At 39.3% G+C, this 19,469-nt stretch overlaps 1 protein-coding gene across 1 annotated transcript in view; it reads right to left on the reverse strand.

Moving 5' to 3' along the window:
- The window catches only part of GMDS (GDP-mannose 4,6-dehydratase), a 656,076-nt gene that overhangs the window by 294,536 nt on the left and 342,071 nt on the right, over positions 1–19,469 (reverse strand). Inside the window, exon 7 of the mRNA XM_023624356.2 lies at positions 16,156–16,283. Within this exon, the coding sequence (XP_023480124.2) occupies positions 16,156–16,283 (128 nt within the window). The remainder of the gene's footprint in view (positions 1–16,155; positions 16,284–19,469) is intronic.

The raw sequence follows: 19,469 nt of genomic DNA on the forward strand, positions 1-19,469 counted from the left end.
ACCATTAATATTACATGTTGAGTCAAGATACATCACAAAACACCTACAGCTGAAAAGTAATTCTTCTCAAATGAAAACTGGCATATTAAATGTACCCGATGGGTTTGGGGAATGTTTCCCATCCCAAAATAAATTTTTAAGCACAGAGTCAGTTAGAAATGGACACTGTGCTGATAACTGTGTTTCATTCAGCAATCTGTCAAATAAGGAAAAATGACCCAAAAAATCCAGACTTTCATATTTTAATTTCCTCGTGCCTGTTCTTTCCTCTATTTGAAAAAATGTGGAGTTTGTCAAAAGAATGAAATCAGAAATCATGAGCGTATGATATGCCTTCCATGTTGCACTGGCTCATTTTCAAGGGAGAAGAATTATAGCAGAGAAAGGATGTTGCCACACACGTGTAATAATAGCATTAACCATTCTGACTTGCAACATAAATTGAACCATTAAAGGATTTAAACGTTCCTCATTAACTTCTATTAGCCTCAATTTTTAACTTTTTCTCTTCCTCTTAAAATTAAAAATGAGCATTCCCTTCAACTTTGCATACCTTCAAGCAGCATTCAGGCTAAGCAAAGTCTGAGGGATCACAGACTAGTCTGTAGGGAAAACACCACAAATGACTGAAATCTCCTGGCACAGAATTTCTTTCAATGTCTCTAAACCGTTCATAAATAGTAAGTCTGAGGGTACATTTTTTTTAACTTTTCCAAACTTAGGGGAAGAATCAGAAATTTCACAGTCCTATTATTTTAGTGTTTATCATTTCGAATCACTATAAAGAAGTGATCTAATCAAAGGATTTTGAAGAGAGCTTTAACTTTTTTGAGTACTTCCTGTGTGCTAGGCATTGTTAAGCACTTTACACTTATCTTATGCAGTAAAATCTCTCAAATGTAGTACCTACTGGTTGATGAACATAACGCCTACAAAAAAGAAGGAGACAAAATAATCCCATGGGCGTCTTCTTCTCTCCAGAGTGTATGCACCTGAGCACAGACCAAAGGAGGGGAGGGAGGAAGGGAGCAAGGGAGGGAGGGAGGAAGGAAAGGAGGAAGGAAGGATGGGAGGGAGGGAGGGAGCAAGGGAGGGAGACAGGGAGAGGGCAAGGAAGGAAGGGAGGGGGAAGGATGGAGGAAGGCAGGCACAAATACAAACAAAAACCTTTGGATTCTAAAAAACCTTTGGTTTGTTTTGTTTCTAAAAACAAGTTGCACTAAAAAACAGCATTTCAGAAAATGGAAGATAAGTCAGAAATTTAGTCAGAATTTTTTCACATTTAGTCAGAAATTTTTCAAAATCTGTAGAATGTTACAACATAAAAACATAGTTCACCTCCTTATACACATATCTCTGTGGAAATACATCCAATGACCAGTTGACCTCTGGTTGCAATGAAAGGCCAAAGCAGCATTACAAATTGCCTTTGAAAAGTGGGTTCAGAGGCCGGCCCGGTGGCGCAGTGGTTAAGTGCAAACGTTCCACTTCGGCGGCTTGGGGATCCCAGTTAGGATCCCAGGTGCGGACATGGCACGGCTTGGCAAGCCATACTGTGGTAGGCGTCCCACATATAAAGTAGAGGAAGATGGGCATGATGTTAGTTCAGGGTCAGGCTTCCTCCGCAAAAAAGAGGAGGATTGGCAGCAGTTAGCTCAGGGCTAAACTTCCTCAAAAAAAAAAAAAAAAGAAAAGAAAAGAAAAGTGGGTTTACCTTACCTTCCATCACATAAAATATGAACTGAATATAGAGTCCTTCAGTAATAGGACTTGTTTACTGTTATTATTTATTGTTAATTTGATCCTTTATTGTTATTTGATCCTTTAAGAAAACTAGTTATTGTTAGTTGATCCTTTAAGAAAACTAGTACGTTGTAAGCATATCTCAATTATATTCTCAGTCACCTCAGTTTGCTGCCATACACACTTGGTAGCCCACCTATCTAAACAACAATTTAGAACCAAGTTTTCTTCCTCAAAGAATAGAACGTTGTAATTCTTTTTAAAAGACTACATTCCAGTTTCAGAAAAAAATAATGCTATGTCAAAAATGACAATAATATGCAGTTTTTTCACCTTGGAAACTTTAGACTTGAAAGAAGTCTATAGTATAACTTTTCCATCACTCCAGTTGAATTCTAAGACCACCAGTGTAACAGCACAACTCAGAAAACCGCAGGGCTGGCCTTACTAGAATACACATAGAGTTGCTGAGGAACAGGAAACAAGCCAGATGGTTCTGCTGAGAGAAGCACTTTTTTTCCTTTATAAAACCAGAAAAGCACTAATAGGTCAAAGACAAAAATGCAGATATGGTAAAACGGGAAGCAAACGGAGATTTATGTAAATAAGACAAGCATAGTTTTGCATTATATTCCTATCTACAAAAGTAAATGGATGTAAGGGAAAAATAAGAAAGGAAAAATAACATAATAGATATATACCAAACATCTGAACGCTTTTTAAAAAGGCAATGCTACAAAATTTTGCAAGCCAATGGTTACGATTTGTGTTAGACTAAGCACCTATGAATTATCATAAAAACTTTGTTAAAAAATGAACCTTTATATACAGACTGACCTAACTACAGTCTGCACTCTGGCTTTTTGCACCTCTAATTTAACGTGGTTGTTCACGATCACGTGAATTCCAGATGTGGAGCAGTACTCGGCACTAGTTTCTAGAGGTAAGGCAGGGAGACGAGCCATGTGCTCCAGGTTCCCTTCAGCGTCTCACTCCTCGTAGCCAGTGCAGAACAGCACCTCTTGCAAACACACACTTGGACGTAGGGATCTGTCTCCACGGCACCCATTCTTTTGTCTTCTTCACAGAGAGAGCCTGTGAAACTAAAAACCTGGCCTCATGACCTCCCCTGTTGAGCAGAGGCCATGAGCCACGGCTCTGGCTAACAATGTCCTAGTGCTGATCACTCGGAGATTTGCGGCCTTCTGTTCCCCAACACAAGGCTTAGGGGAACTGCATAGGACAGCTGGGCTGCTGCCACCCTGGAGTCACGAGAGAAGGAACGATCAAAGACTTGCACCCTGGCATCTATGAATCGCGCAGCAGCCTACACCTATCCCTGGACATCTGGGGGTGTAAAAAGTGACCCCTAGTAGGCTCTCTGTCACTTGCAGCTGAGTGTAATTCCTAATTTATGCATGAGCCACCTAGAAGACCACCTCCATAGTTAAGAAGAAATGCATCACGTAGCACTTTTGTTGGGTCATGTGTTCTGACAGATGCTATGGCGGAAAGACTAAGGAAGACTGGAGTTAAGTTGAGACTGAACTGTTTTATCTCAAGTCTCTGAATAATTCACTGCTTCATCTGCTAGAAGAAGGGGCTGGATAGGATGATGCATAAAGTTGCTTCAGTTTTTACATTAAATGAATCAACGAAACTAATCTGGTTTGAAGTCCATTCACTCTCAGATATTCATTCAATACACAAGCCCTGTTTCAGGTGCTCTGAGGGGCTCTGAGGGTTACAGAAGGGCGTTAGCGTGGTGGTCGGACACACAGAGTTGTGTGTCTGCCAGCAGGCTGCCCAGCCAACCTGGGATAAAGGCTGTGGCAGGGACTCACAGCCTTTACTCTGCAGTGGAGACTGGTTTAAGAAGAAACAAGATGATGGTATCTGTATTTCAGAAGGTGACTGGCAGCAGTGTGAAGGTAGAGAGAGCACACAAATCTGCATGGCCCAGAGCAGGCTCTCAAGGAAGGGCTGCCAGATAAATGTACACAATGGGGGGCCTGATCTGGAACAGACTGTTATTTTATCTCTCCAAGTCTTTGTTTTTGCCTCTGGGGGAAAAAGGATAATAGCATCTATCTCATTAGACCATTGTGAAAGTAAACCGGTCAAAAGTATCAATTAGTTTAGACATCTCACCACTCAATAAGGCCTTAAACTTGGAAATAAAGGCTGAAAGTATATTTTAATTATTGGTATTTCAGATTCAAAAAGAGGCCTTTTCTTTAAAACAACTGACAATTAGAGCGGCTGGAAAATAAAGGGCTGTCCTGGGAGAGAATGATTTCTGTTATTCAGAGAGTGGCCAGCCACCTCTCAGACATGCTACAAAGATGGACGGTAAGCTGTAACTGAAATTCTTGCTGGTGCAAAAACTGTCATTAAATATTTTTAATACAAATTCATATGATAATCATGGTTTTAAGTAATTTAGCCCGCTATTATCATGATGTTTTGCTATTCTAATCTTTAGGCAAAACACAGCTGTAGAAAAAGAGGAGGCCCAGTAGCCACTTATTGGCAATATAATGCTGTCCACACAGTGCCCAGTGCACGTCCAGTAAAAGGAGGCATACTGCCAGTAGTTTATCTCCCTTAAAGAGGGCCTTCATTGTGCAAAGCCAGAAGGTTAATACTCAAGTTTCTGTTCATCCTTTGATCCTATCAAAGATACTCTGAGATCACCCACCACCTGTGAAAGAGGGAGTAGAGGGGAGGGGAAAGAGGAGAAAAGGAGGGGCAGGAAAAAAGGGAAGGAGTGAAGAAAGAAGAGAGAGAGAGAGAAAGTAAAAGGGAATGAGGGAGGGAATGTCAGTGTAGGGTGAGTTAGGAAAGATCCTGCTGAAATGCTTAACTAAGCCAATGTAATTTCTTTGAGCCTCACTAGTCTTCTAACATCCCTATATCACACACAATTAAACAAGCAAACCAGTAATTCATTAGGGATAATTTTAACAGATGACTCATTTGGCCCAGCCAGTCAATGATGCTTTGGTTTCCCAAAGGCTCCAGCAGATAGTTAACTACAATGAAGGTTTCGGCTGCCGCTGACAAAAGGCAAAGGAATTCAAACCACCTATGCCATTTCCTCAAACTTCTTAACTTCAGTTTTTTCGAAGATAAGGATCAAACGAAATGATTTCTTTTAAACCTGTATTTCCTGTACAGAGTTGATATCTTCTTCAAATTATATGATTGTACAACTATTAAATTAATACTTATTGCAGAGGAAGTCTCCTATTGAGAATTTATGACCTGGCCTTTTAACTTTTGGCTCGTCAAATATTTTACAGTTTCTTTCTAATTCAACTTCTCCTATTTGTGCTCTTTGTTCCATAGGATGAGTAGAGATCCCAGAAGGCCAGTAGTAAAAATGCTAGTTTATACGTAATTCCTAGTGAGGGGTATACATCTGTTATATGGTCAACATTTGAATTCAGTGAAAAACATGGCTTTAAAATCTCACAAGAATGACTAACCATACCAAGAATCAATTCAGAAACCTCACGCTGATCACAGAAAGGGGCTGCACTGAAGAGTCAGTGAGGCTGGGCTGGGACCCATTGGTTAGCATAAGGCCAAGACTTCAGGCCAGGGCTTCTCCTTTCAAAGCAAGCTTTTTCATACGGAAAACACAAATAATAATTCCTGCTCTCCTAACCATGGTCTGAGATTTGTTGGGAGAATCAAATCTGAAGATGTAAATGATAAAGCATCACACAAATACAAGAGGATAAGCTTCAGGGGTTTAAAAAAAAGGGCTGATGAAAGCTTTTTGCATTTTGTTTTCAAACTTGAAATTTAAGATCCAGTGAAAATCAGCAAGTGATTCCTGACTTAAAGGAGAAGCTATAAGAAAAAGAAAAATGAAACCCTGAAGCCCCCAGGATTCTGATCTTTGCCTTTGCACTGGAGAGAAGGAGGAAGGTGCAGCTGCCACACCCAGGATGAGTTTTTGCACCATGTGGACACGGTTACAGAATGAGCAAGAGGCAAGGGCCATTGTCACCCTTCCTGGAATGCAACCTGCCTCCCCCAGGCTCTGCCCAGGCAAGCCACACACCACTGCTCCCCTGGGGCTGAAGCACACCACTCTACTTCATGAGTCAGAAGCTGGAGGATTGACCTGAGAACAAGGTTCTGTGCTCTGAACAGTAACGTGCTGCAAGGGGAGGAAATGAAATTACACCCTCAGAGAACCCAAAAAGATACTGCAGAATGCTTCTCTTTCCTTCTAACTGTACAGTTTGCACAGATTTTCTACAGCTACTATCAAATAACTCTATATAAGAATATTTAAGCTCACTTCTACATGTATTTAAAAACAAAGTCCTGTTATTAGAAAATGACCTGCTTCTAATTTGTATGTGTGTGTTTCAGGGTGAGGGGGATACCAACTGGGAGACAGGACAGGGACAGCAGAAGGAATGGAAGAGTGAAAGCTTTCGGAAACAACAGAATCTGTGACGGAAATCTCGCTCTGTCTAGAAGAATCCTCTTTCAAATAAGAATCTTGAAAACCAAGAGGAAATACAGTGATGATCACACAAATGAAGTTTCTGAATGAGCAGATGTCACTGTTACAGTCACACTGAGGGGCACTTGATGTTGTAAACGAAGGTTACTTTTGTGACTTTTTAAATTTTGTTTTTTAGGTCAGAGCCAGTGTATCACTCGTTCTTTCTATCTTCTCTATCTGCTCAGATATCCTTCTTATAAAAACAGGGGGTCGGCCCTGTGGCCGAGTAGTTAAGTTCTGGCGCTCCGCTGCAGCGGCCCTGGGTTTTGCCAGTTTGGATACTGGGCGCCGACACGGCACTGCTCATCAGCCCACGTTGAGGCGGCGCCCCACATGCCACAACTAGAACAGACCTGCAGCTAAGATATACAACCATGTACTGGGGGGATTTGAGGAGATAAAGCAGAGAAAAAAAATGGAAATAAAGGCTAAGAGTAGGAGAATCTAGAGATGATTGGGAAACTTACCATAGTATGGGAACATATGGGCACTACTCAGCTTTCCTTTGCAGTCTGCATGCAACAAGAGAGAAAATTCCTTGAAAACATTTTGCTGGAATCAAGTAAATCTATCACAACTAAAACCTAAATGTGGTAAAATCATATTCAGTGGGAAATGCCTTATGCTAAGTATGGAAAATAATCTTTTTTTTTTTTTTAAGGAAGATTAGCCCTGAGCTAACTACTGCCAATCCTCCTCTTTTTGCTTGAGGAAGAGTGGCCGTGAGCTAACATCCATGCCTATCTTCCTCTATTTTATATGTGGGACACCTACTACAGCATGGCTTTTGCCAAGTGGTGCCATGTCTGCACCCAGGATCCGAACCAGTGAACCCTGGGCTGCCGAGAAGTGGAACGTGCAAACTTAACCACTGCACCACCGGGCCAGGCCCAGAAAATAATCTTTTAATAGTGAGGAATAAAATATTTCATATATACATATTCACTTTTACATATTTTATTAAAAAATGGTGAGATAGGGAGACCCCATTCGATCCAAGTATTTATTGAGTATCTCTTCTATACAAGGCATGTGGGGAGGCACAATTACGAGAAAGAGAAATAAAATCCAGTTCCTGCCTTCAAGGAGCTTCATTGAGAGAGACCAATCCAAGATAACTCACCACATCATATCCTATGTTTGTTGAGAAGTGATTCTATTCTCAGAAATCTCAATCTATTTAGATTCTGCAGGAAGTAATAAACAATAATGATTTAAGCCCAACTACTCTCTTTATGAGAAAAAATAGCAAAAGTGATCTCAAATATTTTATGTAACTCTAAGAGGTAGACTGGGGAAGCTATACTAAGAGGTAATTTCATCTCTTTCTTTGGGAACTTTACCAATAATTTTCATGTCAGGTTTAAGTCAACAATACAAAGAAACTGTCACAGAGCTTCTCCACTGTGACAATTCTGCTTCTCTAAAACGTATACACTTGTGAATTAATTGGGCTTAGTAAAAGCCCAAGTCTACCTTTTTCTTTTCTAAGATGAAAGGGAGATCATCACTTAATGGGATCCTTAAATTCATCCGTTTGGGCCATATTTGGCTTGCACGCATGATACACTCATGGTTTCTGGAGCAACTCTAAAATCTACATGGGAAAACTCTTTGGAAATTTGGTCCCAAGAAGATGTGGCTTTAAAATATTCTTTAAATACAATAAGGCATAAAGTAAAGAACATGGAACAAAGTCAGTAATGTCTTTTAAAGCTATTTAACTAGTAAGTCAAAGTGTGAAACATTTTATTTCCGTACAATATCTATTCCAAAAAAGAGTCCAAAGCATCGCCTTCTCCCATGGAAGGCATCTGCCTCTTGGTCTCACAGTTGCTGCCCTGGGCAGGCAGGCAGTCAGTGGGACAGATAAGATAGCCATCAGAGCTCTCCCTCAAGTTCAGATCTAACTGATCCACAAAGTCGTCAGTTACCCCAGCTTTACCAAAGTCAACAGGTAGGAAAAGAAATAAATGCAAATCTGACAAATGCAAATGATCCATCACTCACAGAGGGGATCAAACTTTTTTCTTTACCTAAGAAGAGAAGATACAGAGACTCTTTGAGACTTCACTGCTATGATTTCATGGCAGAGAATAAGCAGAAGAGATGTTTTCTAGTATGGAGTAAACAGGAACAAAATAAAATGCATGTCTTTGCATTAGGGAGGCTTCTATTTGGAAAAGGTTTTTTGCTTTGTGGCTCTGGATGCAAAGGCAAAATTAACACGTTTGTACAGTTATGTACCACATAACGATGGACCACATATTCAACACTGGTCCCGTAAGATAAGTACCATATAGCCCAGGCATGTAGTAGGCTATACTGTCTAGGTTTGTGTAAGTACAGTCCATGATGTTTGCACAACGATGAGGTCACCTAACAATGCATTTCTTAGAACCTATCCCCATCGCTTAGTATCCCCATCATTAAGTGATGCATGACTGTATTAAAGGGTCCCCTGAGGCCAAGCCTGGGAACCTGGAGCCTAGGCTCCTGAGACAGCAGCAAGGGGCACTCAAGTGGTCTGAAGAAGCTACAGAGCAGCGCTACAGGGCCAGGGTTCTATGAGGACAAAACACTTAATTTTAGTAAATGATATCCTGCAATAAAGCACCAATAAGTACGATAAGCAAAATAGTATTTTAGAATAAATTAAAAAATGAGGATTTTGACTCTTACCATATGTGTGTGTACACATGTTTGTGTGTGTGTGTGACAGAGAGAAAGAGAGATTAATTTACAGATGTTTGTGGGCATGGGGCACATGAAAATAGGAGAAAGACTACCTTGATTGCAAATACTTGTTGTCCTTTCCAGAGTGGATTAAGGTAAAAATGAAGTCTTTAATATCAAATACGTATACCTTCTATAGGCAAAATCATCACTAAATTTAGGATATCATATTTTATAAGAGGCAATTACTGCTCTATCATGTGAATAGTCTTGTTGGTAAAATTAAATAGCCAGTTTTCACTTGTGGGCAGAAGCAGATATGAAGTAGGAGACGCCAGTGAAAGAAGAGACAGCAGAGGAGCAGAGAAAGGAAAGGGGAGAGTGTAAGGATGGGTCACCCAGCGAGGAAGAGGAGCAACAGACTGGGTCTGGGCAGGCCCAGCTGGGGGTGGGAGGAGAAAGCTTAAGGAATCTTACTGTATACCGTAAATGTAAGCAAAAGATATCATAATCTGAGTGTAAAAAGAAGCATTTAACACTGTTTTTCTTTGTTTGTTTGTGTTTTTTTTTGAGTAAGACTGGCCTTGAGCTAACACCCGTGCCCATCTTCCTCTAGTTTATATGTGAGACACCTGCCACAGCATGGCTTGATAAGTGGTGTGTAGATCCGCACTGAGGATCTGAACTGGTGAACCCCGGGCCACTGAAGTGGAGCATGTGCAAACTTAACCATTACACCACTGGGCCAGCCTTCCTTTGACTTTTATTCTCAGCAATAGAACCATGACTTTCCTAGGTACAAGGGATCATTTCATGATCCACAATGGTATGATGACACTTACCATCAATGGGAGTGAGTAAGGGGTGGAGTACAATCTTCTACCTTAATGTGGTTAATTGCTACCCACTGAATGTAAATGGCATTTACACAAAGTTTCATAATCCGTTTCTACAGGCACTATGTCTATTAAATATGCAACTCCATTCTATATTCATTTTCATTCTCTCTCTCTGTGTACACATACTTACACACATTTGCCAAGAACTACTTTTCTAATTTAATGTCAGATGCTCGATTTTATATTTTGAAAATACAACCTAAAAATGCACACACCTTCATGTTTCTAAATTATCTGTGGATGAAAACTTCATTAATGATCTATCCTAGAAAAATGGATGATGTAGGCTTCATACATTAAAACAACAATTTAAACAGAGCCCACAGTTTCCGGGATTTGGGGGCATGGCCCCCCTTGTGGTGTCACCCTCAAGCAATCAAGACCTGGCCAGAGGAAACAAGGCAACCACAAATTTCTGCATTTCTGTCAAGTGAGGTCTTAATAAAGAATGGATTCTAGCACCATTAATACTTTAGAGAACTCAAACACTACAAGAAAATTAAGCTACTCTACTGAAAATGGAAAAGAAAAACAACCCAAAACAGTTTGTTGATGATGATGTTGCGACAAGCAAGCTTTCCTTTAAATAAAATCTCAGAAAGTTTAAATGGCATCCTTTCGTTCCAGATTTGTGTTAATTAACACAGGATGCAAAATGCTAACAGCAGACTGATAGACGAGGAAGAAAGTATTGAGAAACAGTGGTCAATTCTCCCCAGCTTTCCTCAGGTAAGCCAATGGACAGAGAGGGACGGATACCTAACTACCCATTTTCCCCAAACACACCCTTTGCATCTTAGTACAGCCAATGTAATGGGTTCAGTGAGATCTGACGGCTTTTCAGACTCTTATCTTCCAGATGTTTCTCTTCCCCTTGGAGTACAAATGGCAGTGGGAAAAAAGGGAGAAAAGCTTAATTTTCTGTCTCTCTGGGAAAAGGAAAGTTACCCAGATCTCACTCCTCATGTCCTGTTCCCCTCACTTCAATATAAATTAGTGGTGATGAGCAAGCCTTAGGGATCAGGCCTAAGCTGGACTTCTGGCTTCATTCAACTCTAGTGACCATGGCTTTGGCAAATATGTCAGCTGAATGCCCTAACCCTGTTCCTTCATCCATAAAATACGGACATACTCTACCTTTCAGGATTGTAGTACATATTATACAGGATAATGTATATAAAGTCCTCAGTAAAGTTTCATATAATAAGTGCCCCAATTTTTTTTCTTTTTCAGGAAGATTAGCCCTGAGCTAACTACTGCCAATCCTCCTCTTTTTGCTGAGGAAGCCTGGCCCTGAGCTAACATCGTGCCCATCTTCCTCTACTTTATATGTGGGACGCCTACCACAACGTGGCTTGCCAAGTGGTGCCAGGTCCACACCAGCAATCCGAACCGGGGAACCCTGGGCCGCTGAGAAGCGGAACATGAGAACATAACCGCTGCGTCACTGGGCCAGTCCCAATTATTATTACTTTTAAAAGTAGCTTTTTCTTATTCATCCATGTTCCCTGCCAAAAAACTCAAAGAGAAATAAATAAAAAGATGTGTGTGGGGAAATATGATATTAAAATTCAGATGAATCTCAAAAATTCTCCCATAACAATCTTAACATCCCCTGTATTGCCTTTGGACCAGCAGAACTCTTCAGGAGCAACTGCATGGCCAGCTGTGGGCAGTAAAACCTCATGATATTTTTACTATCTTCTTCTTTTTAAAGATTGGCACCTCAGCTAACACCTGATGGCAATCTTATTTTCTTTTCTTCTTCTTCTTCTCCCAAAAGCCCCCCACTACATAGTTGTATATTCTAGGGGTGAGCGCCTCTGGTTGTGCTATGTGGGACGCCACCTCAGCATGGTCTGATGAGTGGTGCCACGTCCACGTCCAGGATCTGAACTGGCAAAACCGTGGGCCTCCAAAGCAGAGTGCGAACTTAACCACTCAGCCATGAGCCCAACCCCTCTCATGATATTTTTTAAATGGTTTGTTGCTGAGTCCTGGAAAGAGCTCAGACTTGGGTCACTTGATTACCTGTGTATCTCAATAGCAAGAGAGCCTGTTGTGAGTGGTAAAAATTTAAAGATACTTCTGGCCCAACTCTTATCAATTAGCTTCTCTCTCAACATTTTCTGGCTGTAGTTGTCTTCCAGCTAGTTTATCAAGGTGGGATCACAGTGGGACTTCAGTAACCAAACTGTCCTTTAATTTTATTTAAACATATGGTGCCATTTCCCAATCTGTACTGCAAGACATTAATACCTATTGTGCATTAAAGCGTGGCAAGGTCAAATAAGTTTGGAAAACCCTTTATTAATCTTAGCAAGCCATAGTGCACATTCACATACCATAAATTTCGAGGAGTCAGTCTTATGATAAAGAAATGTGCCTACCTTTGTGCAATATAGCACTTTGCAGTCTTATGTGGCTTTGGACAAATTTCAGAAGACTGTCATTTGTAGCAACTAGAACCATGACTATGGTAGGTACTCAATAGAACTATGTTGAAGTAACAACGCCACCCAGAGAAGTCAGAGGTTCTCTCTTCTGCAGCTTTCAGGCACGACTGGTACAAAGGTGACTACCTGAATTTGCTTGAATGTGGTATATAGCCCCAATGTGTTTTCATGAATACAAAGAGTTGCGTCAATGTATATGGAGGGAGGCGAACATGAAAATAAGTTGTGGTTATGTCACATAATTATTTAAGAAGATGGAAATATTCTGAAAGTTTGAATTGCTGACTGCCTACATCCCATAAGAAAAGCAAATTTTTGATAACCTGTGTTTCATTTGTGTAAATTGAATATTTTTAGCTCTGAGCCATTAGCACTACAGCAATTTCTAAATAGTAACATATTTTTCTCAAAATGCAACAATAATTGTAGATGTTAAGAGAATCTGGGTGGTGGGTATATAGCTGTTCAAGGTAAAATTCACTCAACAACTCTGTATGTTTAAAAATGTTTATAATAAAATATTAGAAAAGACATAACTTTATAAGACATGTTTATTCTGAAGTACAATATAATTTAATACAGTTTTTATATTCTTCACTTCAAGTTGAAATACTTCTTACCCGAATAATTTTAAAATCATTTTGATCTAGGAAAGACTATAAGTGGATGTTAATGAACCTGAGTCAGCAACAGGAAATGACTTTGTATAAATTGTTGCAAAAATGTTGACAAGACAGATATAGATTCTAATCACGTATGTACAGCACATGAATGCTAATTTTTTACAGGGTTGTTATTATGTCCTCTTCATAGATGGGAAAACTGAGATATAAAACCATATCTAAGGCTGAGGAGCAAATCACCAACAGCTGCGATCACCTATACCTTGTCCGTCAAACACTCTCTACTCTTCATTGTGGAAATTCATCCATAAGAAAAAAAGCATAAGTCGTTTAATCTAAAAATGTATCAATACATGTATAAATATGAGGAATTCTATAATTAAAATATGTGTAAATGAGATGCTATGATGACCTGTTTGATCTGTACTAGCCAAGGCTTCTTTATTCTAAAGCTGATTATTGTGCCAGGATACAGATGTGCTCTAAACAAACAATGCTTCTCTTTTTTCATTCTTAGCCGTGTTGATTTTAATTTTGGCAACATCTGCTTTTAGTCATAAGTCTGTGAAGTAACCTCATTTTAATACATTTAGAAATGCAAGGGATGGTAAAATTTCTTAAAATGGAGATAGTAAACTACGACTTCTTAATAATGACACTTTTAGAAATCAAGAATTTAGACTTCTTTCAGAACCCATACAGGAGAACTATAAAATGCTTCTTACATCATCAATATGTTTTACTGTCAGAACCCCAGGAGAATCCTTAATACACAAACCCACTTTATTGTGGAACAGGTCTTGAATGCCAATAAGAATGACTTAACTTTGTACGTGTATCTTTCTATGAAATCTGAAAATTTTACATTCTTACTGAAAGGGCAGAACATCTTACTCTTGCATGAATATTTTGGCTTCTGGGCATGCTGTACTGATACCATCTTGTCAAGTAATCTTCAAAATGACATCATTTGGGAAGACTTTTTTGAAGTCTTTGAGCCAAAATGTTTATAAAGTACTTTTATTTTAAAGGAATACAAATGTGGGCCCTTTGTGCCAAGGTTTGAGCTGCACTCAGGAGCAGTGGCTAGCCTTGGCAACATGGGAGTGAAATGACAGCAGGCTCCTTCCAGATTCTTGGAGCTCACAAAAGATTTTCTCATTACTTATGTATTTATCTAATGGTCACAAGCATTTTTGTTGGATTTTCTGGCCTATTTTAAAAAATTCATTTATTTTTTTCCCAGACTGAGAAAGTTTATATGTATTCTTTTCAAAGATATGGAAAATACAGAAGTATAAATAAGAAAATAAATAAAACCAGTAATAAGCATTATTAAAATTTTGATATATTATTTCTCTATCAAAATCTATTTCTGAGTTCCAATCCAAACTTCTTTTTTACCCTAGTGCAAACACATAAAATAAAATAGAATGAAATTTGATCTATTTGGTTCCTGAATTTGGAGAAGAGTTTGGACAGATCTAAGTGTATGCAGATAGCTAAAGGCTATATGCCAAAATGATATTATTGAAAAACTAATGTATTTGTTTTTACAAAACTTACCTTTTATTTATAAGTAGGCAAGGCCATATACGTTAGACAAAAGACAGTTTTGGCTTTTCCCACTGATATCTCCTTTCTCCTACTTTCTTATAATTCCTGAAAGTGTGGCCTCATATTTCTTTTAATGTAACGTTTTTAAAATACATGTAAGAACTACTGTCATAAAACGCTTCTTTGTAATTACAGCATAGAAGAACATATTTAAATGATCTAAATGTTGTGATGTTCAAAATTTAAAATTAGAACTATTTTTTTGTCCATATAATAAAGTATTAAGTGTTCAAGTACACATTTTTTTTTTTTTTTAAAGATTTTATGTTTTTAAATTTTTTTCCTTTTTCTCCCCAAAGCCCCCGGTACATAGTTGTATATTCTTTGCTGTGGGTCCTTCTAGTTGTGGCATGTGGGATGCTGCCTCAGCGTGGTTTGATAAGCAGTGCCATGTCCGCGCCCAGGATTCGAACCAACGAAACACTGGGCCGCCTGCAGCGGAGCGCGCAAACTTAAACACTCAGCCACAGGGCCACCCAAGTACACATTTTTAATTGTTAAAAACAAAAATACTAACACTGCCAAAGCCAAGCTCTGTGTTAGCAAGCAAGCTGCTTGTTTGCTTCCTTAGGCAGTGCTCAAGCTTCTTTGTGAATGCCATCAATGAGCAGGGGCCAGATCCGGTTTCCCGGGGAGGAATCACTAAGGACAGAAACAGTCTCCTGAGCACAGGAAATCTGTAAGCACCTAAACAAGGACAAGCCAACTCAAGGGAAGAAGACAATGTGACCAACGTGCTCCTTCAGATCTGGCCACAGAAGCACCATGGATATTTAAAAGCATACTAATGAGGGCAAGGTAGAATGTATTTTAAATCTGTTTTTTAGTTTAAAGAACTAAATATATATTTAAAGAAAAATCACACTACTTATATATATATATGTAACACATATACCCCTAATCAAAATGTAATGAGTATATAAATGCCAAGAGTGAAATTTGAATTTCTGTTGAATTATATCCATTGTTCTGCAATAGCATCATTATTAACATCTCCCTCCATCTCTCTTTAATGGACAAAGTTCACTCGTGTGCAAAGACACACTTTGAGAAGTGTGTAAGGTAATAACCAGACTCTAAAGCAACAAAAATCAAAAGCTCCATAAGAATATTACTCAGAGTCATTTAGTAGAACCATGTAAATCTGAAGGTCTTGGATTATACAAATTGAAATTAGATAGAATTTCATGAAGATCAGAGAGCTAGCAGTACTTTCACACCAAAAAATTCTTTCAGATTTAGCCATATGGGTACTGGGCAGAGAGTAGAGAGAAGGTGCAAAACATGGGGAGAAGAAAGAAGCTTTGGAACCTAAAAAATATCACTCAAACATTTTTTCATCTGTCATCCAAACCACTGACCGACACCTTCGTTTTAAATAATTAAAAGACCACTTTTGAAAGAGTTCCTCATTCAAGTGACACTCAGTGTCATCTACATGTACTACTGAACCATCGAACCTTAAAATGAAACTAGTATGAATTTAAACATATCTGCATTAGCAAAATTGTATATACTACCACCTCTGGGTTATGCTTTTCCTCTAGAGGCCTGGCATTTAAAACCAACTGATACAGGTATTTTTAAAAACATAATGAGTCAGTTCCTACCTCTACATAGTCCTTGGCATGGCCCCAATCTCGCTTGGCATCCAGATTTCCCAAACTGAAACATTCCAGTTGTCCAAGGTAAATCTTAGCTACTGACCGGCTAATTTTTCGAGTAACAAAATTAGCTCCTAAAAAGGGACAAAAGATGTATGATTAGTAGAGTACATTTGACATTTAACAGTTTGGTGAACCAAATCCAATCGCAGCCTCTGGGCATTTCTTTCATTCTTGCCCCCCGCCTCCTTTAAAATAATAATAAAAGAAAAGAAAAAAAAAGATCATTAACTGTCACTTAGACAAGTTAAGACGCTCTAATTCTAAGTGTCACATCAGCTCTACTTTCATAACAAACATTTTTCTTTGGGGGATGTCTTAACATTCCTAATTTGCTGTTGCAATATGTGACCCAGGCATTAGGCCAAAAAAAAGCTATCGGAATGCCAGTATTTAAACAGAAAATTCAAAAGGGTTGTATAAAGGGAAATGCCAGAATGGAAGACAGACATGTAAGACCACCCTGATTTTTTTTAAGAACACAAACATCATATATTCCTATTAATAAAGCTATTTTTGGGATCATGGGGAGAGGGCGAGGAGAGTAACTTACCTTACAGGGCAAAACTAGTTAAAGGAAACAAACAAGAAATGCCTTTGGGTTGCCAATAAGTGGTGATCACTCACTTCAGAAACAAGAACAGCCATCCAATTATAAATTATGACACAGTTCCAAGTCAAAAGTTTCTTCGTACGAGACTTACTGCAATGGCACCTTTCAATTTCATTTAAGTATTATCTACAGGAATGGACTTCTAAATTCTGAATAAGTATTTTGAAATGATTGGATGAAAGGTGCTATAAATTGGGCAAAGTAGTGAAATTGTTTTAATGTTTTCTGGGCTGTAATGAAAGCCTCTATCTACTTTTAACAAATCACAAAGAAGAAAATAATTAAAAGACACTTCTGAGACAACTTTATCCAAGCCCCTGTATCTAGGTAAAGTTATCACAAAACAACAGGTAATGCCAAATTCTCAAGGTTATAACACACATAGGAGCTAGTCAATAATGGTTTCATACAGTTTAGATAGATGACTATCATAATTTATAACATTTCAATAACTTTAGCTTTGTTCATTTGCAGATGAAGCAGGGAGGTGGATGTTATAATAAAAGCTTTTGGCTTCTAGAGAAACTGGCACAGGTATAAGGGGAATTTTTCTAAACAGGTTTTCTAAATTTTGGCAGGAAGATGGCCTAGTGCAAGTTCAAACAGATACTAGATTCACTTACTCCATGAACCTGGTATACACATTTATACCATTATGCTGTATCATTAAATATGACAATGGGACATCCATGGAAATCGAAATTATCCATTTCTCTTAGCAGTTCATAGAGCACATTACGAAATCCAGGGGCTGGTCCTGTGGCATAGTGGTTAATTTCAGTGTGCTCTGCTTTGGTGACCCAGGTTCTCAGGTTCGGATCACAGGCATGGACCTAGACCACTCATCAGCCACGTTGTGGTGGTGACCCACAGACAAAATAGAGGAAGACTGGCACAGACGTTAGCTCAGGAAAAATCTTAATTGGCAAAAAAAGAAAAGAAAAAAGAAAGAAATCCAAAGTTTCAACTTTCCATACCAGTTTAAAAAAACACAGAGCTCCTTAAAAAAAGAGGCTTTCAGAATGGCGGGTGTGCGCAAGATTACAAGTGTGAAAGAAGAGTGACGTCAGCATCATGGTAGAGTGAACTTGCCCAGGACTCTCCCCACCAACATATAACAAAAAGGGGCATCCATACTCCAACAGAGGACATCCTAACACAACACAAAAACAAAGGAGAGATACGCAGCCATACAACAGAGGGAGGAGAGGCTGGAGACCCCCTCAGAGGAGGTGGAACAGGATAAAAGAGAACTTCACTCCCTCCCCTAAAGACTGCGATCTGAGAAGACAGGAGGCCTGCAAAAGGGAAGGAAAGGGAAGGCGACGTTTGCTCATGGGATCACCAAGGACTCCCCAGGGCCCTTGCAGCCTAGACGGACGTCCCTCTACTGGGGCAAAAGCTTTCATGTGGAGTGAGCTCATCAAGCCAACCCCCCCAGGAGATTAGACAGCAGGAGCACAGGGAGGAAACCCTGAGAGCATGCAGGAGAAAGCACCCCTCCCCTCACCCACTCAGCCCAGCTCCACTGCCTAGAATCCCAGCTGAAGGCTGAGGGCTTAGAATACAGGGTTCTCAACACCCACCCAGTGGCTATAGGCAGTAACTGCAACCAAATAATATAACGATGCGTAAGATCCCACCCAACTCCTCTAGCAACATCAAACACTATATCAAATCTACAGACCAGAGAGAAAAAGACAAGTACCCACCATCCAGTCCTGAGGACAGAGAAATATGTAGTCTAAATGGCAATGAATTCAAAACAGTTATCATAAAAAAACTCAATGAGGTAAAAGAGAATGTAGAGAAACAAGGCAATGAGTTCAGAAGATACATCACAAAAGAGACTGAAATTATAAGGAAGATTCAATCAAAAATACTGGAGATGAAAGACACAATGGAAGAGAGAAAACAAAATACAGATTCCCTGAACACTTGAGTGGACATCATGGAGGAGTATATCAGCATAATCGAGGACAGACATCTTGAAATACTCCTGAAAGAGGAGGAGCGAGAAGTAAGACTAAAAAGAAATGAAGAAAGTCTCTGGGAAATAGTCAACTCAATGATGAAATGTAACATAAGAATTATAGGTTTTCAACAAGGAGAAGAGAAGGAGAATGGAGCAGAGAGCATGTTCAAAGAAATAAGAGCAGAGAACTTCCCAAACCTACGGAAAGACAGGGAAATTGGTGTGGAAGAGGTTTCCAGATCTCTTACATTTGCCAATGTAGAAAGACCTACTGCAAGGCATATAGTAGTAAAACTGGCAATAATGAATCATAAAAGAAAGAATAATAAGGGCAGCAAGGCAGAAGAAAATAATCTACAAAGGATGCCCTATCAGGCTTTCAGCAGATTTCTCTGCAGAAACCTTATAAGCTAGGAAAGAATGTAATGACATATTCAAATCTTTAAAAGACAAAAATTTTCAGCCAAGAATACTCTATCCAGCAAAAATATCCTTCATATATGAAGGAGAAATAAAAGCTTTCCCAGACAAACAAAAGCTAAGGGACTTCGTACCCCGAGACACCCCATACAAGAAATCCTCAAGAAGGCCCTCATATATTGGGGGGAAAAAAGAGATAAAGGGGTCACAAAACACAGAGTAAGGAGGTAAGTGGGTAGACAGACTCAGAAT

Source organism: Equus caballus, chromosome 20 (genome assembly GCF_041296265.1).
Source record: "Equus caballus isolate H_3958 breed thoroughbred chromosome 20, TB-T2T, whole genome shotgun sequence".
NCBI classification, from domain to species: Eukaryota; Metazoa; Chordata; class Mammalia; order Perissodactyla; family Equidae; genus Equus; species Equus caballus.